This window comes from Dermochelys coriacea, chromosome 7 (assembly GCF_009764565.3).
Source record: "Dermochelys coriacea isolate rDerCor1 chromosome 7, rDerCor1.pri.v4, whole genome shotgun sequence".
Taxonomy (NCBI): domain Eukaryota; kingdom Metazoa; phylum Chordata; order Testudines; family Dermochelyidae; genus Dermochelys; species Dermochelys coriacea.
Window position 1 is genome coordinate 783,163 of NC_050074.1, and position 24,514 is coordinate 807,676.

Genomic DNA, 24,514 nt, shown 5'->3' on the forward strand with positions numbered 1-24,514 from the left:
GGGGCGGGGCCTGGGGAGGGCGAGGGGGCGGGGCTTGGGGAGGGCTCGCCCCTGGCGCTGTGAGGGGCGGGGCCGGGGGCGCCGGGGGCGGGGCTCGGCCGGCCTCCGCTCGCCATAGAGATGCCGGCGGCCGCCTAGAGCGTCGGCGGCGGCATGAGGCGCTGCGGGGGCCCGGCGCGGTGGGGCCACGTGTCCTGCCGGCGCTCGGAGCTGCGGCTGGAGCTGGTGCTGCGCTGCGGCCAGGCCTTCCGGTCAGCGGGCCCGGGGGGCGGCTGGGGCCGGGGGGGTCCTGGGGCCGGGGGGGGGCAGTGCGGGGCGGCTGGGGCCGGGGGGGCAGGCTGGGACGGTGGGGGGCCTGGGGCCGGGGGGGGCAGGCTGGGGCGAGGGGGGGTCCTGGGGCCGGGGGGGGCAGTGCGGGGCGGCTGGGGCTGAGGCCGGGGGGGCAGGCTGGGACGGTGGGGGTCCTGGGGCCGGGGGGGCAGGCTGGGGCGAGGGGGGGTCCTGGGGCCGGGGGGGGCAGTGCGGGGCGGCTGGGGCTGGGGCCGGGGGGGCAGGCTGGGACGGTGGGGGTCCTGGGGCCGGGGGGGGGCAGGCTGGGGCGAGGGGGGGTCCTGGGGCCGGGGGGGGCAGTGCGGGGCGGCTGGGGCCGGGGGGGCAGGCTGGGACGGTGGGGGTCCTGGGGCCGGGGGGGGCAGGCTGGGGCGAGGGGGGGTCCTGGGGCCGGGGGGAGCAGGGCGGGGCGGCTGGGGCTGGGGCCTGGGGGGCGGGCTGGGGCGAGGAGGGGTCCTGGGGCTGGGGGCGGCCCTGGCTCAGAGCTGCCGCAGCCGGCCCTGGCCCTGGCCCTGACCCGCGGGTGTGTGTCAGCTGGAGGGAGAGCAGCGCCGGGCACTGGACCGGGGTCCTGGCGGGCCGTGTGTGGACGCTCAGGCAGACGGAGGAGCGGCTCTGGTACATGGTTCACCAGGAGGAGGAGGAGGAGGAAGGCAGCCGCACAGAGGCCACGGGGCAGGGGCAGGAGCTGCAGCCCAGGGGAAGGGACCCGGGGAGCCGGCAGCCTGGGGCGGGTCTGGGCGGCTGTGATGCCCAGCAGATCCTCCGTGACTACTTCCAGCTGGACGTAGGCCTGGCCGGGCTGTACCAGGCCTGGGGCGCGGTGGACCCACACTTCCGGAAAGTGGCTGCCAATTTCCCAGGTATATTGGGGCCAGAGCCAAGGGCTGGGCTGGGGGAACAGGCACGTGTCATGGCTCGCCTGGCAGGCTGACTGGGACAGGCGCGATGTCTCGCTGGGACTTTCGTCCGGCCAGTGCTTGTCGCTGGGGGCCTGGACTGGCAGAGCTCCAGCGCCCTGACCCCGGAAGGCAGACACTGGCTACCTTGAGCTAAGGGCGGGAGCCTTCTTCCATTGACCAAGCTGCATCTGGGCTGGGGCTGCTCGGTCACCACAGCTCCCGCTCGCCGAGCCCTGAGCGATGCCATGGCCAAGGGCAGTTCCTCTCCTCTGCTGCCTGGTCTGTGTGTGGTCGCCCTGCTGTGCCGTGCCTCGCCCCAGCCGGGGCCCTCGCCATGTGCTTGCTGGCTCCTGATTGGTTCGTGGCTCTTCCCAGCTGTTCTGCTCGGCTCCCCGTGCCCAGGGCTGAGTGGGCTTCTCCTAGGGCGGTGTCTGGGTGCCGCCCCTCCAGCAGGGGCTTGGCACACTTCCTCACCACCTGCTTCTCCCATGTCGCATTGTGCTGAGCCACCCCAGCCCAGGGGCTCTGTCTGAGCGGCGCCCAGGAGCAGGTCCCTGATGGTGTACCTTGTGGGCTCTGGGTCAGTTTCCCAGGTACTAAGACCAGGCCTAAGCTCCTGGGGGCCTTTCTTGCCTGTAGGACCCAATCCCATAGGTCCTGATCCTTTCCAGTCTCCCTGCTTCCCAGGACACTGTCCCCCGTCTGTGGGGGCCTGTGCTCCTTGGCCCTCGATGTCCAACTTGCCAGTTGGCTGAGCTAAAGCACGTTTTGTGTGAATGGGCCCAGCTGGCCGCACGCCTACTTGTCTCAGCAGATTTACCCCTCCCTCCATCTGTGGTCAGCAGGGATTGCCGATTTCCTGCCAGAGGAGCGATGAACATGCTGAACAGCATCTGGCTCTCACTGATTCCCGTGGAACCCCACTAGAAATGCCCCCATTCGATGGTGGCCCCCATGGACACCTGCTCTGGGAGAGCTGGCAATTAGCCAGGGCTTACCCTACTTGACATGTATCTTGTTGAGATGGTACAGGGCAAATGTTTGAAGCAGACCGCCATGCAGCGCTACGGCAAACACCTTATAAAAGGTACAACAGTTACGTTTATCAGTCAAACGTGGAAGCTCCTAAAAGAATGACATGTGCCGTGTGTCCCAAACACTGTGGGGCTGGCATCGATAATATTCCCACCCTTTAATTCCTTGTTAGTTGAATCCTGTATCAGCTTTTCCATTATTTTGCCTGGGCTTGATGTCAGGCTGATTGGCCTCTAGTTCCCAGGATATCCCGCTTGCCCTTTTTGAATATTGGCCTGATCTTAGCACTCGTCTTGTCTTCTGGAATTTCCCAGCTAGTCCAAGATTTATTTAAAAGTAACATCAGTAGCCCAGAGACCTCAGTCAGCTCTTTTATGACTCTTAAGTGCCAATTTTCTAGACTTGCTGATTTAAACATGTTTATCCCTAATAGATGTCGTTTAACATCCTCCTAAGTTACTAATGGACTGAAAAATACTTCATCATCCTCATGTGATATGCTTCTTTCCAAATACAGAATAGTTATATTTACTGAACACTTCTGCCTTTTCTGCATCATTACCAGTTTTACCATCTCTGTCTAACAAGGGCTTATACTATTGGTTTTCTTTCTTTTATTCATAATATACTTAAAAACTCCTCCTTATTCTTGCAAGCCATGGATTTTTCCCTGGTTTCTATAGCTTCCCTTATTAGTTTTCTACATTTCATAACTTTACATTTATATAAATTGCCATCTTTTTCCTTTTTTTCTCATTTGGTATCTATTGTATTTTTATTTCTAATTGTTGCCTTCACCACTGAACCACGAAGGCCTTCTAACCAAAGTTGTCTTTGCTTAGTTGTAGAATCGTGGCATTTTGGCCACCTGATAAACTTTATTTGTTACATTTTTTCAGTCTACATTTTTCCTTCTGATCAATTTCATTCATAGTCTTCCTCAGTTGTGGGGCATCAGCTGTTTGAAAGCACCAGCTCCCCACCTTCTTCCCTCTCACTTGGTGCATGTCACAGTGAGTTAGCATTGCTGTGGGCAGCCGTGTGCCTCCCTTACCCCAGTGCTGATTGCCCTGGGTGTCTGGCTGCCTTGACTCATTCAGGTTCTCAGAATAGTTGGAGGGAAACAAACGGGCATTGCATATCACACAGATAAACCAGCTCATGCATTTCCCCCGAATCCCTGTGAGCCTGGCAGGAGCCTGCTTGCCGCAGGGCTGAGAACTGGGCAAGTCCCTGCCTCTGTCTCCCGTCCCTCGGCTTGGAGCAGTAGGGACAAGAAGCTCTGTTAGCGTGTGCTCTGCAGAGGGGGACGTTGTAAGCCCGCCCAGGTCAGTGTAGCGTGCCTGCTGACAGAGGCAAGTCACGGTGTCAGTGCTGCCTGGCCCTGATGCACCATGTGCTACCAGAGCAGTGTACCAGCCACCCTGCTGCTTGGGCCCATTGCAAGGGGGGAGCTCTCGGAGAGGCAAAGAGTGGGGCAGCAGGGCGGTGTTGCTCCAGGGGCCGGTGCAGGGTTGGGGTGCTCGGCAGGGTGGGGCACATGGGGCAGGAGGTTCTGGCGCTGCATACAGTCACATCTCTCTGCTCAGCAGATCCTTGTAAAGGCCAGAGGCCGAGGGAGGAGGTGCATGGTGGCCGGTCTGGGGTCGTATGGAGCCCTGGCTGTGCCCTATGCCCCACTGAGTGCTGGTCCTGTGGCTCGGGTGAATCTTGGGTCCTGCCTGGCACCTGTGGCTGGGGAGAGGCTGGGGCCTGCCCAGGCTGGTTTAGTCACAGGCTGTGGGGGCCTGAGTCCTGCTGGGTGCTTGGCACTGGCTGCAGGGAGGGGTGGTGACTATGAGGGCTTTGCCTGGGCCCTTTGCGTGGGGCTGCCATGTGGAAGCCAGGCAGCACCTTCCCTGCTAGAGGCTGCCCTCTGGCCTGCAGGCGTCCGCGTGCTGCGCCAGGACCCCGTCGAGTGCCTCTTCTCCTTCCTCTGCACCTCCAACAACCACCTGGCGCGCATCACGGGTATGATTGAGCGCCTCTGCCGGGCCTTCGGGCGCCGCCTCTGCCAGCTGGACACGGAGCCGTACCACGCCTTCCCCTCGCTGCAGGCCCTGGCCGGTGAGTGTGTCCTGCCCCCTCTGGCCTCCCCAGCCAGCTGGCCAGCAGCCCCACGCCCGCCCCCTCCTGCCAGCCAGCAGCCCTGCACCCACCCCCTCCTGTTCCCCCCCAACCAGCAGCCCTGTGCCCCTCTGCCCCCCCCCCTGCCCCTGGCTGCCAGCCCAGCACCCACCCTGTGGCTGACCTGCTGTTCTGGTGCAGGGGTTGACGCTGAGCGCCGGCTCCGGGCTCTGGGCTTTGGCTACCGGGCAAAGTTTGTGAGCCAGAGCGCCCAGGCTGTGCTGAGGCAGTTTGGGGCCGAGGGGTTGCACCAGCTGCGCAGCACCCCCTACCCGGAGGCCAGGAGGCTGCTCTGCGCCCTGCCTGGCGTGGGGGCCAAGGTGAGTGCTGGGGCCACCAGGGGCTCAGCGCAGGCACCTGGCTCCTTTCACCTCAGCCACCAGGCCAGGGAACAGGGCCCCATCCTGCAGCAGGCTGAGAGCTGGGGGGGGCCACAGGGGATGTGTATGGCAGGAGCAGTTCAATGTAGCGAGCTGGGGGCGCTGATGGCTGAGGGAGGAGGTGGGGGAGCGGGGCAGATGGGAGTGGGGGGAGCTGATGGCTGGGGGGCCGAGGGAGCTGATGGATGGAGGTGGGGGGCTGATGGGGGACATATAGGGGGTGCAGGGAGCGGAAGGAGCTGATGGCTAGGGAAGGGGGGCAGATGGGGGGTGGAGAAGCTGATGGCGGGGGCTGGTGGGGAGTGGGGGGAGCTGATGGCTGGAGGCAGGGGGTGGAGGGAGCCGATAGATGGAGGCAGGGGGCAGACAGGGGTGGGGGGAGCTGATGGCTGGGGAGAGCTGGGGTGGAGGGAGCTGATGGATGGAGATGGGGGGGCCTTACCCTCTCACCCCCACCCTCGGAGGCAGGTGGCAGACTGCGTGTGCCTGATGGCGCTGGACAAGGCGGAGGCCGTGCCCGTGGACACCCACATATGGCAGATCGCCCGGCGGGACTACGGCCTGGAGCTGGGCTCAGGCGCCCAGAGTGTGACGATGCGTGTGCACAGTGAGCTTGGTGAGTGCTGGGGGGGGGTTGCGCTGGGCCCCCTCCCTGGGGAGCAGCTCAACAAGGACCCAGGGCGCAGGCTGGCAGGGAGGCCACGTGGCCCCAGAGGCTGCTCCCTCCCCCCCCCTCACTGGAGTTTTCTCTCCTCAGGAGACTTTTTCCGGAGGCTCTGGGGACCCTATGCAGGCTGGGCGCAGGCGGTGAGTAGTGCCCAGGGCATGTCCCCAGAGGGGCCCCCCAACCCCCGGCGGAACAGGGCAGCCCACAAGGACAGATCCCCCTTCCCACGGCTAGGCGTGCACTCCCCACCCCCAAGCTTCCATCTCTCCCTGTCTTACAGGTTCTCTTCTGTGCCGATTTAAAGATGTTCCGGCAGAACCCTGGCACGAGCGTTGGGACAAAGGGGGGCCCAGCCCCAACAGCGGCTTCTCTGTCCCGTTGCAGACCCACCCCTGCCCTGGAAGCAGGGGGGCAGGACTCGATTTTGCCTGTAGCCACAGGGATTCTGTGCACAGAAGCAGCTCCAGCCACTTTTGCCCTGACTGGCAAATGCCACCGTGGGGCCAGCCGGAAGCGGCCCCGTGGGAAAAAGTGCCACACCAGCCCCAGCCTCTCCCCACAGGGGACACTGTAGCGGGAAGCTCCTGCTGCATCAGCTGCAGCTTTGCTGGGGAGGGCTGGCCCCTGGTGCTGGTGCCACCGGCACTGTGGGAAGGGAGCGATAACAGACCTGGGGGGGTGGCCTGGCTGTATGGACAGGGTCTGTAACGCAGATTATCAAAAGCGGCTGGAGGGGAAACTGGGGGGGGGCTCAGTGCGAACTCAGCGCCATGGACTTGGCACCCACCAGGGCAAAGGGCTAGTATTGGCTCAGCCCAGGAACCCAATGCACAAGCCAGGCAGAGGCTCCTGAAGTGCAGATGCCAGCTGCCAGCCTTCGAGGAGCAGAGCGTGGGTCAGAGCCCATGCGAACCAGCACAAGCCAAGGTTGTGCCCTAACCCTGGTGCCCAGGCTCTAGACCGGCTGTAGCCGGGGTGCCAAGGAGAGCTGAGGGGGGCTGCCCAGAGCTGCCGGGACTAGTACTGGGTGGCGCAATCTGCCAGCCTGCAGCGTAGGATGTGGGGGCATTTGCCCTGCTGGGTCTGCCAAGCGTTCCCCAGTGCACTCAGCAGGTGACATAGATTCACCCTCTCCCCTCGGGTCCCCCTGCCTGGCGTCACAAGCTGGGGGGCTTGGGGCATTGACCTAGCACAGCCTTGCCTTGGCCCCGCCATGGTGCGAGTGGATGTGGGGGGGACTCCGCCCCCTCCCCCTCCATGGAGCCAGGGCCCCAGTGAGCAAAGCTGCCGGGCTGCATTCACTGCTTTCCTTTAATACAAGTGTCAATGTAGAAACAGGCTTGCGTGGAAATTCTGCTTGAACATGCGGGAAGGGGCCGGGGACACGGGTGTGGGGGGCAGGAATGGGGGCTGCAGTAGGTGAACCAGGCCCCTTGTTCCACAGCAGAGGCCAGCCCCAGCCCCACCCACTCACCCTGCAGCTTGGCTGCACCAAGCCCTACCCTCCCCACCCCCTCAGCAGAGCTAGGCAAGTAGCCTGCTCAGGGCCCCTTGTTGGGCATCCGGCCAGAGTGCGAGTCCCAGCTCCTGAGCTCCCTACAGCAGAGAGGGAGGGAAGGGGGCTGCAGTGGTGTGAGCAAGTACATGCAAGACCCAGCATGTTGGGGGGTCAGTGTGCCTGGCCCAGGGCTGCAGCCCAGGCGTGGCCCCCAGGGAGGCTGGGCCTGGCTCTGCCCCAGGGGAGATGCTAGGCTCCTAGCCTGGACCCTGCAGCAGGGGTGTCCGTGCCTCAAGCGCCAGCTGCGGTTGCTATCTCCCACGGAGGCTCCGTCCTGGGACAGCTCTCTGCTGTGCCCTGCCAGGGCTGCAGCCTGCGTCCAGTCACCCAGCTTGGATCATGGCAGCTGCAGCAATGAGATGCCAATGCCAGCGCCACCACCCACCCTGCGCAGGTCATCCCCAAGTTTGGAGCCCAGCCTGCCAGGGCCCCCACGGGGCAGGGCCATGCTGGGTGCTGTCAGTCCTGGGGGGGGCAGTGAGAGCTGGGCCCCAGCAACCTGTCGCAGCCCCTGGAGTCTGACCCTGCCGGGAGAGAAGAGGCGATCAGACACAGCGTTCCTGCCTGAGGGCTCAGCTCAGCCTGGCATGGGGAATATGGGCAGGGACGGGCTGGGCAGGGGGATGTAGCCCTAGCCAACAGGACCCACCCACTTCAATGTCCCACTGGGAGAGTCCCCGGCCTGGCGACTCACCGTTGCTGGCGCCAGCCTCCAGCAGGTCGCAGGGGCTGGGTGGAGTGGTTTGCCCTGGTCCTTCCTGGCTGGTTCCAAGCTGCAGCTTCCTCATGTGTCTCACCACGGCAGTGGCATTGAACGCTTGCTGCACCAGGACAGGGGGCTGTGAATGGGTGCCGCTAATGGGGACTGGCTCCAACTCCAGCCCCATGGCAGCAAATGCACATGAGCAGGGCTCTACTAAATTCATGGCCATGAAAAACACGTCACGGACCGTGAATCTGGTCTTTCGTGTACTTTTACCCTTTACGGTACAGATTTCACAGGGGAGACCCAAAAGGGAGTTGGGGGGGGGTGTCACAAGGTTATTTTAGGGGGTCGTGATATTGCCACCCTTAATTCTGCTCTGCCTTCAGAGCTGAGTGGCCAGAGAGCGGCGGCTGCTGACTGAGCCCAGCTCTGCAGGCAGCAGTAAGGGGGCAATACCGGACCGTGCCAGCCTTCCTTGGTAGTGGAGCTGCCTTCAGCGCCAGGCTCCCGGCCAGCAGCCGTCGCACTTCAGCAGCACAGAAATAGGGGTAGCAGTACCCCAGAAATCCCCCCCGCCTCTCCACGACTCCTTTTTGGGTCAAGACCTCGACAATGTGAAATTTCAGATTTAAATAGATAAAATCTACAATTTTTAAAATCCTATGACTGAAATTGAACAAAACGCACAATGAATTTGGTAGGGCCCTGTACATGAGACGGCAAGTGCTGCCACAGCGCCCCCTGCTGGGAGAGCCCAGAGCTCCCCACACAGCCACTGCCCCGCCCCACCCCACTTCCCACAGAGCTCCCCACACAACCGCTGCCCTGCCCCACTTCCCACAGCGCCCCCTGCTGGGAGAGCCCAGAGCTCCCCACACAGCCACTGCCCCGCCCCACCCCACTTCCCACAGAGCTCCCCACACAACCGCTGCCCTGCCCCACTTCCCACAGCGCCCCCTGCTGGGAGAGGCCAGGGCTCCCCACACAACTGCTGCCCCGCCCCACTTCCCACAGCGCCCCCTGCTGGGAGAGCCCAGAGCTTCCCACAGCGCCCCCTGCTGGGAGAGCCCAGAGCTCCCCACACAGCCACTGCCCCGCCCCACCCCACTTCCCACAGAGCTTCCCACAGCGCCCCCTGCTGGGAGAGGCCAGGGCTGGAGCTGGGAGCTGCCAGGGTGGGGGTGGGGGTGGGGATGGCGTAGCTGTGGGTTGCTGGGTGGGGGGGACCAGACACTCACTTTCCACTTGCTCTTGGCGAAGTTCTTTTTGATCTGCTCACTGACAGACTGGTGGATGTTCTTGTCCAGCGCAGTGTCCCCGGCGATCCTGAGACGGGCACAGAGGTGGGGGGGGTTGGTGCCCAGGATCCCAGCAGCTTCCCCCCCCCACACACACACACTGCTTAAAGGGCAGGCCCAGGAAGGCTGGGGCAGAGCAACCCAGCAGTGGCCGAGCCCCTGGAGGCAGCTGGCTGTGCAGGGACAGCCCCTGTCCCACTCCAGGGACACCATAGGGTGGGGTAGTTTGTGAAAGGGGATTCCCGGGCGGGACCAGGGATGGGCTTCTTACCAGGGGTGCTGCAGGGCCTGCTCACATGTGAAGCGCTTGCTGGGATCCTTCTCCATTAAGTGCTGGATGAAATCTTTGGCTAGAACCAGAGAGAACAAACACGCATCATGGCACCTGCCGGGCCCTGCCCGCTCTCCCCCCATCCCTCCTCTTCTGAACCCCCCACCCCATGTCCCCACTGGCCAGGCTGGCCCCTGCCCACACTCACTGCAGCCCATGGGGGAAGCAGAACCCAAGCCCCGCACACCTGACTCGGAGATGTCGTCCCAGTAGGGCGAGTCAAATTCGTACTCGGCCCGCAAGATCTGCTCAAAGAGCTTCGCATCATTCTCGTCATAGAAGGGGGGGTAACCACACAGCCTGGGGGGGAGAGAGAGATCACTGCTGGGGGGGGGGGAACTGCACAGCCTGGGGGGGTGAGATCACTGCTCGGGGGGGAAAGAGAAATGGGGGAAGACCCGCACAGTCGGAGGGGGGGAGAAATCACAGCTTGGGGGTAACTGTACAGCCTGGGGGGGAATCACAGGAGGGATCCAGATAATGTACCCACCCAGTTCAGAGGGATTCCCCCCAGATCCCTGCGCCACCCACACCGCCCCCCTGCAGCCCCGCAGTACCTACAGGATGTAGGCGATGACACCAATGGACCAGCAATCCACAGCCTTGCTGTAGGGCTTCTGGGCCAGCACCTCCGGGGCTGGGGGAGAGGGGGGCAGCTGTGAGGATGGGGCTTGGTCTCCTTCAAGAGACTTAATTACATGACACCCCCCGACAGGGAATCCCAAAGGGGGCAGAACCCCCTGCCAGGAAACCCCAACATGGGGCAGAACCCCCCTCCCCTTGCCCCCCAATATGGGCAGAACCCCCATTCTCTCTGCCCCCCGACAGGAAACCCCAAACACAGGGCATAACCCCCCCTCATCCCCCGACAGGAAACCGCCACAGAAGCCCCCTCCCAGGAAAGCCAGGGTTGGGTGGGATGGGGCACCCCCCCGCCCCCATACCCGGCATCACTCACCCACATAGCCGGGGGTCCCGCAGGCCGTGGACAAGACGCTGCCAGAGCCCTCAATCTTTGACAGCCCGAAGTCGCTGATCATGATCTTGGAGTCCGGGTCCGGGCTGTAATAGAGCAGGTTCTCGGGCTGCACCGAGACGGGGGTCAGCCAGGCCCCGGCTGGCTCCAGCTCCCCAGCCACACACGGCCCCCCACGCGACAGGGCATCCTGTGTGCCCCACATTGCATTTCCTGCCTGCCTCCACATCCCGGCCCTGCCCCATGGCATCACCTCCTGACCTGCCACGATCCCAGCTGCCCCCACACCCTGGCCCTGCCCCATGGCCTCACCTCCTGCCCTGGTCCCCTGCCACAATCCCAGCCTGCCCCATTTGTTCCTATCCCTACCAGCCTTCTGACCCCCATTAACCCTGCTCTAGCCCCCCAGTCTCTTCCCCTCCCCCTGCCTCCCACCTTGGCAGTCGAGTCAGCCTGCCTGGGCTCCAGCAGGGGGTGCTGAGCCCGCTGGCCAGCAGTGCCGTGCCCAGGCTGTGGGAGGAATAGGGGCCTGGCACTCGAGCGCTCTGGGGCCAGGGGAAGAGGCAGGTGCTGTCCAGGCACAGGGAGGGCGTCTGAGGGGCTGGAGCACTCAGTGCAAATAGGAGCTTTGGAGAATTCACAGACACACGAGACCAAAACTCTTCTGCGGCTCAGAACACAGCACCCTTGGGCCAGGCTTCCGAGACCAGGCAGAGCCCCCTTGGCCCCAGAGCACGAGGCTGCGTAACTTCCCATCCCATCGCCCAGGCATGGAAATGCTAGAGCTGCGTGAGGCATTTCTAACCCTAGGCAAACAGCATCTGCTCCTCTCGGTCGCAGCTGGGCTGGGAAGGGGCCTGAGCTAGGTACAGCCTGGCAAAGTTACACGCCGGAGTGCTGGGCCACCTTCCTGACCAGCGTAGCTCCCTGCACCACCTGGAGCCCAAACCAGCCTCGTGAGCTCTGAGCCCTGCCTGCCCCCGGGAGACGAATCGGCTGCTGCTTGCCCATGGCTGGCACCTCTGGCATCTGCAGAGAAACCAACATGCCCTGCAGTGCACCCCGGCACAAACGCAAGCCAGGATATTTCAGAAAGTCCAGATCGAAGAGAAGGGCCCGGGATCCCTGTGAAGGCAGCTCCACGCACCCTTGTGCTGTATGGAAACCACTACAGGCAACTGCCATAAAACTCTTCCACAGCGGCCCCTGCCCTGTTCTACTGGGCAGCAGAGAGACAGCCTCCGAAACCAGCCGCCCAGCAACTGCCAACGGATTCCTTGTCCCAGGGGCTCCTGGCCTGCCAGACAGCTCCTCTCCGTAGGTCTCTGGGCCGCCCTCGACCACAGCAGCAAACACCGCTCCAGACCCGAGCTTCCGAGCGAGTGTGGGGCCAACAACCCAGCCACTGGAAAGTAAGTAACTCAGCTGCCAGCAGAGCCAGGGCACTCACAGACACCTCCCTGCAGGACACAGCAGAGCCCAGGCAACTCCCCGGACACAGCTAGGGGCCAAGCAGCATGAGGCAAATCCAACAGCCACCCCCAGGGACCATGCAGCAGCACGACACACACAGCTGTGGGGGCACTGACGAGGCACTGTCAGAAAAAGCCTCACTCAACCCGCACAGAGACTGGGGAGACTCCTCTGTGCCCACCCCGGTGGAGAGAGGCAGAGCTGGTGCCGGGCATGGATGGCAATCAGATCAGAGCCCTCAGGCACCCCTAGCCTGGTGCAGGCACTTGCCAGTGACGCTTTGGTGACTCAACCGCCCGTGTTTAGCCGTGCCACGCGGGCAGGGCCCCTCCCCAGATGCTGGCTCACCTTCAGGTCCCGGTGCACAATGCCCATGTCGTGCAGGTACTGCACAGCGTCCAGGATCTGCCGGATCAGCTGGCTGGCATCTCGCTCCGTGTAGAACCCCTTCTCCACAATCCGATCAAAGAGCTCCCCTCCCGAGACCCTGCAGGTGGAGGGGAGAGCTCCGGGTTAGCCCCCGCCCCATGAGATGTGCATGTGTCAGGGACTAACCCCCTGCCCAGCAATGGTGGGATGTGCCAGTGAAATCCTTGCTGATCTTAAACACAAAAAAGAAGCTTACAAGAAGCGGAAGCTTGGATAAATGACCAGGGAAGAGTATAAAAATATTGCTCAGGCATGCAGGGGTGTAATCAGGAAGACCAAATCATAATTGGAGTTGCATCCAGCAAGGGATGTGAAGGGTAACAAGAAGGGTTTCTACAGGTATGTTAGCAACAAGAAGATCAGGGAAAATGTGGGCCCCTTACTGAATGAGGGAGGCAACCTAGTGACAGAGGATGTGGAAAAAGCTAATGTACTCAATGCTTTTTTTTGCCTCCGTCTTCATGAACAAGGTCAGCTCCCAGACTACTGCACTGGGCAGCACAGCATGGGGAGGAGGTGACCAGCCCTCTGTGGAGAAAGAAGTGGTTCGGGACTATTTAGAAAAGCTGGACGAGCACAAGTCCATGGGGATGGATGTGCTGCATCCGAGAGTGCTAAAGGAGTTGGCGGATGTGATTGCAGAGCCATTGGCCATTATCTTTGAAAACTCATGGCGATCGGGGGAAGTCCCGGACGACTGGAAAAAGGCTAATGTAGTGCCCATCTTTAAAAAAGGGAGGGAGGAAGATGCTGGGAATTACAGGCCAGTCAGCCTCACCTCAGTCCCTGGAAAAATCATGGAGCGGGTCCTCAAGGAATCAATTCTGAAGCACTTACAGGAGAGGAAAGTGATCAGGAACAGTCAGCAGGGATTCACCAAGGGCAAGTCATGCCTGACTAACCTAATTGCCTTCTATGACGAGATAACTGGCTCTGTGGATGAGGGGAAAGAAGTGGACATGTTGTTCCTTGACTTTAGCAAAGCTTTTGACACCGTGTCCCACAGTATTCTTGCCAGCAAGTTAAAGAAGTATGGGCTGCATGAATGGACTATAAAGGTGGATAGAAATCTGGTTAGTTCATTGGGCTCAAAAGGTAGTGATCAATTGCTCCATGTCTAGTTGGCAGCTGGTATCAAGTGGAGTGCCCCAAGGGTTGGTCCTCGGGCCAGTTTTGTTCGATGTCTTCATTAATGATCTGGAGGATGGTGTGGATTGCACCCTCAGCAAGTTTGCAGATGACACTAAACTGGGAGGAGACGTAGATACACTGGAGGGTAGGGATAGGATACAGAAGGCCCTAGACAAATTAGAGGATTGGGCCAAAAGAAATCTGATGAGGTTCAACAAGGACAAGTGCAGAGTCCTACACTTAGGACGGAAGAATCCCATGCACCGCTACAGCCTAGGGACTGAGCGGCTCGGCAGCAGTTCTGCGGAAAAGGACCTAGGGGTTACAGTGGACGAGAAGCTGGATATGAGTCAACAGTGGGCCCTTGTTGCCAAGAAGGCCAATGGCATTTTGGGCTGTATAAGTAGGGGCATTGCCAGCAGATCGAGGGACGTGATCATTCCCCTCTATTCGACATTGGTGAGTCGGAGGCCTCATCTGGAGTACTGTGTTCAGTTTTGGGCCCCACTCTACAAGAAGGATGTGAAAAAAATTGGAAAGCGTCCAGCGGAGGGCAACAAAAATGATTAGGGGACGGGAACACATGACTTATGAGGAGAGGCTGAGGGAACTGGGATTGTTTAGTCTGCGGAAGAGAAGAATGAGGGGGGATTTGATAGCTGATTTCAACTATCTGAAAGGGGGTTCCAAAGAGGATGGATCTAGACTGTTCTCAGTGGTAGCAGATGACAGAACGAGGAGTCATGGTCTCAAGTTGCAGTGGGGGAGGTTTAGGTTGGATGTTAGGAAAAATTTTTTCACTAGGAGGGTGGTGAAGCACTGGAATGCATTACCTAGGGAGGTGGTGGAATCTCCTTCCTTAGAGGTTTTTAAGGTCAGGCTTGACAAAGCCCTGGCTGGGATGATTTAGTTGGGGATTGGTCCTGCTTTGAGCAGGGGGTTGGACTAGATACCTCCCGAGGTCCCTTCCAACCCTGATATTCTATGATTCTATGCATCTGTCAGGGACTAGCCCCCTGCCCGGCACTGGTGGGACGTGTGTGTGTGTGTCAGGGACTAGCCCCGCACCGCGGCATTGGTGGGATGTGCGTGTCAAGGACTAGCCCCCTGCCCCAGCCCTGTGAGATGTGTATGTGTCATGACTAGCCCCCGCCCAAGCTGCCTCCAGCACCAACACAAATGCATCCCCTCCCGCCTCTGCCAGCCAGGGAGCCCCATTCCCCCACTCACAGCTGCATGATGAGGTAGAGGTGACCCCCACTCTCGTAAATGTCATCCAAAGCCACAATGTTGGGGTGCTTGATCCTGAAAGAAAGATGGGTAAACAGCTTATGAAATGGGGGGGTGGAGATGGGGGGCTGGAGACAGGGGGGCTGCAGGGAAGATAGGGGTGCTGAAGATGTGGGCGCCACGAGTGAGACGGGGGGCTGGAGATGAGGGTGCTGAAGACAGTGGGGCTGCAGAAGAGACGGGGGGCTGCAGATGGGTAGGCTGGAGATGGAGGGGCCACAGGGAAGCTGGAAATGGGGCAGATGGAGACAGGGGGACCGCGGGGGAGATGGGGGCCGCAGGTGAAGCGATGAAGCGGCCGGCCCTAGCAGGCGCCAGGCCCTGCAAAGGGGTGCTGTTCGCTCCTCCATGGACAGAGGCTTCAGCGGTCACAGGCCAGGCCAGGCAGATGGCTCAGCCTGGCCCTGGATCCTGCAGCCCAGCCAGGGGTGGGCAGGTGTCCCTAGTGCTGGGGGCACTGCATCCTGGGGCACAGAGCAGCCCGGGGGCCATTCCTGGGCACCACAGGTCTCCTCCCACGGACCAGAGGTGGGGTGCAGGGGTCACCTTTGCTCTCTGCTCAGTCTCACTCTGCACCCCACCACCCTGAGGCAGTCTCCTGCCCCGCAGGAATGCCCTGGGGTACAAGGCTCCCCAGCCCGGCCCCTGGCGTCAGGGCGCTGGGGCAGGAGGCCACATGGTCAGGACTGTCCTGCCCCAGCTTCTGGGGCTCAGAAGGGCCATGGGCAGCCGTGCCCAAGTGAACGCAGCTCTGCAGGCTGCCGTGCCTACCAGGGGATGGCCCAGCCCATGCAGCCCGAGGCAGCAGACACTCCCCACTCCTCCTGCAGGCCCTGGGCCCAGCTGCACCAGCCTGCAGAGGAGCTTCTTTGGCTGGAACACGCAGACCAGGCCCCACGCTAACCTGCTGCCAGAGGGTCCTCCCATGGCACTCCCCAGCCCAGCAGCGGGCAGGACCAGGCGTGTCGCAGCTGGGTTTTGGCCAGGCGGGCAGCTTGCCCAGGAGACAGCCGGGTCAGGTGCGGCAGGGACATCACAAGGCTCCAGCCTGGGGTTATTTTGAGAAAGACTCTGATAAGCGGCCCACATGCCTGGATGTGGCTGGCCCGGAGGGGAATGGCAGGGCTCTGTGAGCGACCCGCCAGAGGAGACTCTTTGGCCCCTCGTGGCACAAGGCGCTGGGCAGGAGGCCGTGCTGGTGCAGACCCGGGGCTGTCCGGCCACGGAACAGGGCCAGTGCGCAGGAGGGATGGTCACTCTCACAAAGGCACACGCTGGAAGGACGGGGGTCAGCCAGGCCAGCCCTGCGCCCATGGCACATGCAGAGCCCGGCAGTCACGCTGCCCACGCCGGCAGCACCTACTTGTGCAGGACGGCGATCTCGTTCTCCAGGCTGGTCTCCTTCCCCTCCAGGGCCTTCTTCGCAATGCACTTAATGGCCACCAGCTTCCGGTTCGTCTTCTCCTCGGCCAGCACCACCTCAGAGAAGGCTCCCCTGGGGAGAGAGGGGGGTGAGCCGGGACAGCCCCGCCATCGTGCCTGGCTCTCCCAGGGTGGGACTGAGCCGCCAGAGGGCACTGTGGACGGGGGGAGTCGGGGGGAGCCCAGGCGTGAGCAGCACAGCTGGCTGCTTTTGGTAACAGCCGGAAACCCCAGCTAGTTCGAAGAAAATGAGGCCGGGGGGAGAGGGAGGCTGAGACGCGCTGCCCGAGTGCCAGGGCGCTGGGGGTCACACCCGGGCCTGGACCTGCACAGGGCTTTGGGCTTCCCCCACATTCTGCAGTGGAGTCAGGACACGGGGCTGTTGCTGAGGGCCCATCTGGGAGCAGAACGAGCCCAGCGCCCTGGCCGGCGGCTCCCCCAAAAACAGCTGGGTTAAGAGCCCGGCCCCATGCCCGCCCTCGGAGATGCCAAGCTCTGAGTCTCCTCCCCTGCTGCTGTGCCAGCGGCAGGGATAGCCTGCTCTGGGGCATGCTGGGAGCCCAGGCTGGGTCTGCCAGCGCGGGAACGGGCCTAGCTGGGCTCTGTGACGACTGGCTAGCAGGATGCAAGCAAGTCACAGTGGACCAGGCAGCACTGCGTCCTTGCCCCCCACTCTGCCCCATCCCCCCACAGGCTGCCTGCAAGGAGCCAGCCCTGATCATTCATCCCCTTCCACTCTGACTGCGAAAGCCCCACCGCTCTCCCCAGGTAGGCCACATCCAGTGCTAGCACCCTGAGCCAGCCCCAGGCCAGGAGTCCCTAGATAACCAGTCCCCACGTTCTCCCCAGAGCCAGCTGCACCTCGGCCCCAGGCAGGGGTCCCTGGATAACCAGTCCCCACATTCTCCCCCAGAGCCAGCTGCACCTCGGCCCCAAGCAGAGGTCCCTGGATAATCAGTCCCCACGCACCCCCCCCAGAGCCAGCTGCACCTCGGCCCCAGGCAGGGGTCCCTGGATAACCAGTCCCCACACGCCCCCCAGAGCCAGCTGCACCTAGGCCCCAGGCATGGGTCCCTGGATAATCAGTCCCCACGCACCCCCCCCAGAGCCAGCTGCACCTTGGCCCCAGGCAGGGGTCCCTGGATAACCAGTCCCCACACGCCCCCCAGAGCCAGCTGCACCTCGGCCCCAGGCAAGGGTCCCTGGATAACCAGTCCCCATACTCCCTTTGGGTGGCGTTCTCGTGGCTTGCCCTAAGCCCCAGCCCACCCTCGTCACGGGCCCAGCAGCGAGCTCCCCTGCCAGGTTCAGAAGCAGCAGTAGCAGGTGCCTGCGCCCGAGGCCATCGGCAGGAGCCAGATGGGCTGCTGGCCAAGCTGATGCCACACGGCTTGGCTGGGCGGCTGTTTGCACAGGAACATCATGATCCAGTCCAGGGGCCAGGCCCGAGATAAGGGCGGATCGGAGCCACCTGTGGCAGCTGGGAAAAGCCAGCCAGGGAGCGCATGGAAACCAGCTGCACCGGGCTTGCCCCACCCAAGCCAGTACCAGGCAGTCGCACCCCAGAGCCCACTGGGCCCTGCAGAGGCTTCGACCCCTGCTCCTCCTAGCGAAGAACAGGGCACTCTGGCACACAAAGCCAGACAGCAGGGCCATTGGGGGAGGAGAAGACAGCATCCGGAGGCCCAGATGATGAGCTGGCACCCAGGACGGTGCAGAATTGGTGCTCTCACAGAGCTGCTCTGGTGCTCAGACGGGGGGATTTAGCAGGAATTCCAGGCTCTGCCCTGCCAAGTCTGGCACTCACGCACCATCCATCTGGAGAGGCTGGAGCTTAGGATGACTTGGAAAGGGACTGGTACCCAGCACCTCTGCTGGAGCGCTGCTGAGCAGGCTGGCCCTAGTGCCCCAGCCAGCCCGTTCCAGCCTGCCTGCTGCTGACCCATGGCTAGCTCTCTTTTGGCTTGCTCGCTTGGGCTGTAAACAGGAAAAGGCAGAGACACCAGAGCCCAGGTTTCCGGAGAGGACGGGAAGTGAAACATGGTTTATTTAATATTGTGGCATCTGTAACCCCAGTCCCCTGGGAGCCCCACACTGCCCTCCCACGGAAACCCCAGCCCTGAGATTCCTGCACTGCCCCATCTTTCAAACCCAGCCCCTAGGATCCCCCGCCCATGGGCCCCCCTGTGCAAACCCCAGCCCCTAGGATCCCTGCTCTGCCTACCCCTACCACTGCATGGAAACCCCAGACCCCCCACCCCAGCCCAGAGAAGAAGTCAGTGTGTACGTTCATCCAGCTCCTGGCTCCCCAGAGGCCTGCAAACAGCCCTGTGCGAGGGGAGTTGGGGATTATACAGAGGGGGAGAGACCAGCCCCGGGACCCCGCCTGTGCAGAAAGCATCATTCCCCCAACGCAGACGGGGGGCTGCCCCCTCCCCACTGGTCAGCGTGACGGGCGGCGAGCTCAGCACCAGCAACCGAGACCTGGCCATGGGTTTCGGGGCATCCCAGCGAAGCAGCATTTGAAGGAGGGCTGCACAAGTGGACAATGAGATGGCTTTGGAGGTGTTTGCGGGAGGGGCAGCAGGGGATAAAGAAAAAAGGGGCTGGTTTGAAAACCTCACAAGTGGACGAGGGAGGCTGGCTTGGGGGCCGCTCAGAGGCAGGAGTCAGCTCAGCAGCCAGAGAGAGAGGATGGGGGTCAGTTAGGGATCCACTGCGAAGGGCCTTGGAAGTGCAGACCCAGCTCATGGTGCACTGGGTAGAGCCAAGGGAGCCAGCGGCTCACAGCCCCCCACCTCTCGCAGTAGCTCAGGGCAGAGCTGGACGTGTGGGGCAGGCGGAGCCGGGGAGCAAGCTCAGCCAGAGCAGGGACCAGATGCCATGGCAACCAGGGCCCAAGGCCCAGTGCACTCAGCAGGGGCCTGGTGGGGAGCTTCCTGCCCAGCTAAAGGCACAGGGAGTGGGGGCCCACAGGCAGGAGAGAGGGGGGCTTTCAGGGGGCCCTGCTCTGTGTGTGGGAGGGGCACTGCCATGGGCAGGGGTGGAGCTGAGACTCTGGGGCAGCACAGCAGATGGGGTTTTGGTGGGAGCCCCCCTGCAGGGAGCCCCAAGCCCTTGCCCAGCCCACGGGGAGCAGCCCTATGCCTTGCAGCCAGGAGAGCCAAGCGGGTGCTCACCAGAGCCGGGAGCCAGAGGAGCAGCTGCAAGGCAAGCCCTGAGCACCGAGCTGTGGGCTCTGAGGGGTACGCTGGCTGGGGCCGGGGCCGGCGGGGAGAGCCGCCCAGGGAGCTGGCTCTGGACAGAGGGGGAGTAGGACCTACATGCAACTGACCTCACCCCCCGGCCACCTGTGCCCAGCTTGTGCCTCTGAGCGCCCCCCACAGGAGTGGCAGTCATTTGAGTGGGGGAGACGGCACCACCCACCCCCTACGCAATGCCCAGCTGGTAGCAAGCCGGGGGGGGGGGAAGGTTATAGGGGCCCCTCATTCTGCTGGCAGCCCAAGCCATTGTGGACCATTTGTGGGACCCTGATGGCAAGATATTATGGGACACTCCTTTTGCTGTGTTTTGGGTACAGAAGTTGTGGGGCTGAACCCAGAGGACTCAAATGCAAACCGCTAAGGCTGGCCCCAGTGGCCCACAGACGGGCTTGCTGGCTTCCCTCAGCGGGACGCTCCATCGGTGCTGAGTGCCATGGGCAGAACTCGGTCTGTGCGGAGGCCCTGCGGGGTGATGGCACCAGAGCCACAGTCCTGGAATCCGGACAGGAAGGCCAAGCCAAGAGCGAAGCAGCTGCCTAGGGAAAGCCTGCCCAGCCTAAAATGGCAGCTGGTGAAGGGGAGGGCAGCTGGGGAGGAGCTGGGGACCAGCCTGGGGGTGGTGGGGAGCTGTGGGGCTAAAAGCCTGCCTGCAGGGCCCACATTGTTCATGGCTGCTGCAGGCAATCACAAGCCCTGGGGCCCATGAATTCTGCCCCATACCCTCCCCCACCCCCCGATCAGCCTGGAGGAGATGTGCAGACACTACCCACCAGTGTGATCACTGGGCCTGCCTTAGTTGGAGGTAACCCATGGGGGGGGCCTTCCCTGGGATACTGGGGGTCCTGCTCCATTTGTTGGGGGGGAGGCTTTGGGGGATCTGTGTACAGCTTATGAAGGCTGATTCCATGAACTCTCTGGAGAACTCCGGCCCGGGGCCTGGCCTCCAGCACTTGCTGACAGGGACCATGGGACGTCTCCGGGAGCAGCTCCAGGACAAAGATGCTGTGAAACTGGAATGGGTCAGTCCTGGCCACGCAATGGATCTGCTAAAAGGCCTAGCGAGGCTGAAAGAGACCAGCTCTCCCAGGCCACCGGCAGGGAGCAGGGCCAGGGAAAGAAACAGTTTAGAGGCTGGCTGAGCATTGGGACCCACTGGAGGAGAGCAGGCCAAAGACTGAGAGCTGCAGGGGCAGCTGCAATGGGCACCAGGAGGCGGTGCTGGAGGACAGGTGGGCTGAGGACCCTGGCAGGAGGAGCGACTGGAGGGCTCTCAGAGCAGAGGGGTTTCATGCAGGCTTGGCATGGGTCTCCCCAGGAATAAAGCGGGTCTGTGAGAGTCCCCGAAGGGTGACATGGAATGGACGTGCCCATAGAGAGAATGTGTTTAGGGTCTGGGCATGAGGGGCGGGGGAGTCAGGCCTGGTCTTGGGGCCTAGGGAGCTGGGCTCATGGCCCCGCTACTGAGCAGGGGCACTGCCCGACTCAGGCCAGTGCCCAGATACAGAAGCCCAGTAGGCGTGGACCAGGCATTTGCCCTAATCCTGCCTGTAATTCACACATTAATCGAGCATTAGAGCTTTAGCCAGCCATGGCTGAGCCCCAAAACCACCTGTGCTGCGCCAAGCCTGGCACAGAGCACAGAGCACAGAGCCTGGCAGCGCCACTCCAGGTGGGCATATGGCTGGTTCCCCACCCAGGAGGGGATCTCCTGCCCAGCCGGCTGCCTGGCCAGCCCCAGCTCTGCTTCACCCCACCAGCACACTGAAGGGCTCTGTCAATATTGACCCAACCACTCCCAGCATCAGTGCTGAGCCTTAGGCTAATATTTGAGGCAGCAGGTTTCCGTCCTGTCCTGTCCTGGCCCAGCCCGTCTCCCTCCCCGCCCCACCCAAGCCCCACTGGAGCCCATGGGGGAGGGCCACAGGGCCACCATGTAGGGAGAAAGCAATGGCTCCAGAGCTCCTGGGGACATCCCTGCTCCCCACAGTGCCCCCAACTGGGACAGGCTGGGGCTGGAGCAGTTCGGAGCTCCCGCCACAGCCAGCGCCCTGCCCCACCCCCACAGCACCCCCTGCTGGGAGCTCCCCCCACAGCCAGCGTCCTGCCCCACCCCCACAGTGCTGCCTGTAGAAAACTGGGGTTACAAACCCTCCCCACGGCAGACAGGCTGCAGGGCCGGGGTGGGCAGGGCGACATGGTAAGCGTAGAGACGGATCCGAGCACCGGGCCAGGCAGCGGCACAGCTGATGCCCTGGGAGGGGCGGCTGGTCTGACTCACGTGCCCAGGGTCTCCCGGAACTCGTAGATCTCCCGGATGTCCTGGGCTCTCTTCTTCCAGCTTGGCCCATCCTGCCCCAGAGGCATCATCCTTCCAGGGCTGGGCTGTCAGCCGCCTTCCCTGAGGGGCAGTGGGCAGCGCGCCCCAGCAGGCCTGGTGCAGAGCAGCAGCGTGATGGCACCACGTTCAGGGCCTGTGCGGGGCAGCAAGCAGGGGGTGGCATCAGAGCAGAAGAGCTTGTGCCTGCCTGGATAGGAGCTCGAGCTGAACCAGCAGAGCTGAGGGGTCAACGATTGGATCAGCCAGGCCGGGCCCACGGGCCGAGCTGGGGAAGGGGCTGGGAGGGCCGGGCCCACGGGCCGAGCTGGGGAAAGGGCTGGGAGGGCCGGGCCCGGGCCAGGCCCACGGGCCGAGTTGGGGAAGGGGCTGGGAGGGCCGGGCCCACAAGCTCAGCCCCTTGGGAACCCTCAGGAGTCCTGGTCACCCCCGGTGTGGTACGCACCCAGACCCATTGCCACTCTCACCGGTGGGAGGGGCGAGGGGGGTAGGAGTCTGCCTCAGCAGAGATCAGGGCCATGGCCAGCCGTCATGTGGGCTGGGCCCCAGGTCGATGCCAGGGCACGGGGCTCTTCACCCTACCTCCTCCCTGGGTCACCAGGGTCCTGCCCACAGCCTCTTCAGCCCTGCCAGTCCTGCCCCTGGCCCCAGCCCTGCTCCCAGCCCCTTCCACCCAAAAATCCAGCTTTGCTTTTTTTAAACTAATTCCCTCACAGTTGGCATGACAACAGCAGCCCCTCCAGGGAGTGCCCCAGAGCAAAGGTGCAGATCATACGAACATGAGAACGGCCAGACTGGGTCACACGAAGGGTCCATCCAGCCCAGTGTCTGTGCAGTGGCCAGTGCCAGGAGCCCCAGAAGAGCATGTACAGATCAGGGAATCCACAAGTGATCCCGCGCCTCGCCCATTCCCAGCTTCTGGCAAAGATCCCCCCAGGAGCCCAGCCAACAAGGCCCTCCCGCCCCTTCCCATGCCCTGGGACCCAGTCCAGCCATCCCTGCCCATTAGCTCCCACCCCACCAAACCTGCCAGACACCCACTCCTGCCAGCGGTGGCCAGGCCCTGCATCGCACAACATGCCTGGCCAGCGGGAAGGTGCACAGGGGCACTGTCAGGGCACCAGCATGCAGCAGCACACGCCCAGACAGGTAGCATACACATGGGGAGTGGGGCATGCGCACAGTTCCCCCCCCGTACATGCACACGAAAACACGGATACCCATGGGTGTGCAAGCACACACGTACACAAACACAGAGCTCTCCATTCACGCATGCATGCACACACAGATCCATGCATGCACTCTTGCACACAAATATACACATGCGCACACATCGCTGCACGCGCACACATGGGTCCCTGCACACACAGGCATGCACATACGTACGCGCACACAGAAGGATCCTTGAGCGGATACACACATGGATACAGGCACACAGACCACTGCACACACAGGCATGTGAGCACACACATACAGAGATCCCTGTGCCCATACACGCACAGGCACCCCGTGCACACACACGCGCCCCGCACATCCTGCGCGCGCACACACTACACACACTGCACGCCCCACACACACACACTGTGCACCCCGCGCGCACGGCCCCGCCCGGCCCTTACCCCGCGCCCCGCACTCCCTCGAGCCGAGCCCGAGAGCGGCCGCAGCCCGCAGCCGGCCAGCGCCAGTGACGTCACAGCGAGGCGGGGCCCGCTGCGGGGCGGCCAATCCGAGGCCGCGATCTGCCCGGCGACGGGGTTCAACTAAAATTAGCTGGGGGGAGGGGCAGGGCGGCTCCATTCCCAGGCGGGAGGGGCCCGATCGCGCCTCTTCCCCCAGCCGGACCCACTGAGACCGGGGGGTGCGGCACCCCCAGTTCCAGCCCCCATTAGGGCGGCGCCCCCGCCCCGCAGGGCTCCCCCTTCTCCAGAGCCAGCCCGTGGGACACCCCTTTCTCCAGACCCCCCCACAAGACCCCTCTTCTGCAGAGCCCCCCACGCGGGGCCCCCTTCTCCAGAACCCCCCTCCGTGGGGCCCCCCTTCTCCAGAGCCCCCCACACAGAACCCCCCCTTCTCCAGAGCCAGCCCGTGGGACACCCCTTTCTCCAGACCCCCCCATGCAGGACCCCCCATCTCCAGAGCCACCCTATGCGACCCCCCCCACACCCCTGCCCCATGAGAGCCCTCCCCCTTCTCCAGAGCTGCCACATGGGTCCCTCCCACCCTAGGCCACCCCATGGAACCCCCCCAGAATCCCAACACACCCCAGCCCCAGGCTACCCCATGGAGTCCCCCCACCCCCCCACCCCATTTCTCCAGCGCTCTCCAGGCCTGCCCCAGGGGCCCTCCACTCACCCCCTTGCACTTCACAGCCCTCAGCTCCCTCCCTGGCGCACTTAGCACCATCTCCAAAGGGAGCATAGGACTGGAGTAACTTGCCCTGGGGGGTTCCCCTTAGCTCCTCAGGCTGCCCTGGCTCTTCTCTCTCATGCTCCCAGATGCTCCCCTCCTGGCCTCAGTTACAGCCTACGGACTCACCACCACTGGACGGCAGAGCGTTGACTAAAAGGTCTTTCCTCCCTGCCAATGTCCTGAAATGCCCCCGGTTCTCCTGTCAGGACAGAGGGGAAACAGCAGCGCCCCACTAGCCCATTCACTGTCCAGGCTGCCTTAGTCAGCTCCCTTCTCTTCTCTAATGGAGACAGGCCCAAATGTTTCAGTCTCTCTGCCTGGGGGCTTTCCAGCCCCAGATCATTCTCATTGCCTCTGCCCGAGCCCCTTGATTCCTGCTACGTTCTGGCTGAGATGTGGGGACTAGCACTGAT

General features: G+C 62.7%; 2 protein-coding genes across 10 annotated transcripts; one reads left to right on the forward strand and one right to left on the reverse strand.

Moving 5' to 3' along the window:
* The first annotated feature begins 102 nt into the window (after nucleotides 1-102).
* On the forward strand, nucleotides 103-6,361 carry OGG1 (8-oxoguanine DNA glycosylase). Its single transcript, XM_038408719.2, has 7 exons — nucleotides 103-251; nucleotides 865-1,193; nucleotides 4,194-4,373; nucleotides 4,575-4,753; nucleotides 5,282-5,429; nucleotides 5,571-5,620; nucleotides 5,761-6,361. Exons 1-7 carry the CDS (start codon nucleotides 154-156, stop codon nucleotides 6,052-6,054), a joined length of 1,278 nt encoding a protein of 425 aa, XP_038264647.1. The 5' UTR covers nucleotides 103-153; the 3' UTR covers nucleotides 6,055-6,361.
* Nucleotides 6,362-6,773: 412 nt separating this feature from the next.
* Nucleotides 6,774-23,434, reverse strand: CAMK1 (calcium/calmodulin dependent protein kinase I). 9 transcript variants are annotated; one of them, XM_043519248.1, is made up of 12 exons: nucleotides 23,312-23,434; nucleotides 21,636-21,830; nucleotides 16,036-16,167; nucleotides 14,613-14,687; nucleotides 12,171-12,309; nucleotides 10,332-10,458; nucleotides 9,935-10,010; nucleotides 9,561-9,673; nucleotides 9,314-9,392; nucleotides 8,983-9,070; nucleotides 7,733-7,877; nucleotides 6,774-7,565 (listed from the first exon to the last, which is right to left on the reverse strand). In XM_043519248.1, exons 2-12 carry the CDS (start codon nucleotides 21,722-21,724, stop codon nucleotides 7,498-7,500), a joined length of 1,131 nt encoding a protein of 376 aa, XP_043375183.1. In that variant the 5' UTR covers nucleotides 21,725-21,830; nucleotides 23,312-23,434; the 3' UTR covers nucleotides 6,774-7,497. The 9 variants fall into 9 exon arrangements, with proteins under 9 accessions (XP_043375183.1, XP_043375182.1, XP_043375184.1 ...); XM_043519247.1 differs by having other exon boundaries at nucleotides 6,774-7,562; nucleotides 7,733-7,916; XM_043519249.1 differs by having other exon boundaries at nucleotides 7,733-7,859; nucleotides 23,312-23,433.
* Between the last annotated feature and the right edge of the window lie 1,080 nt (nucleotides 23,435-24,514).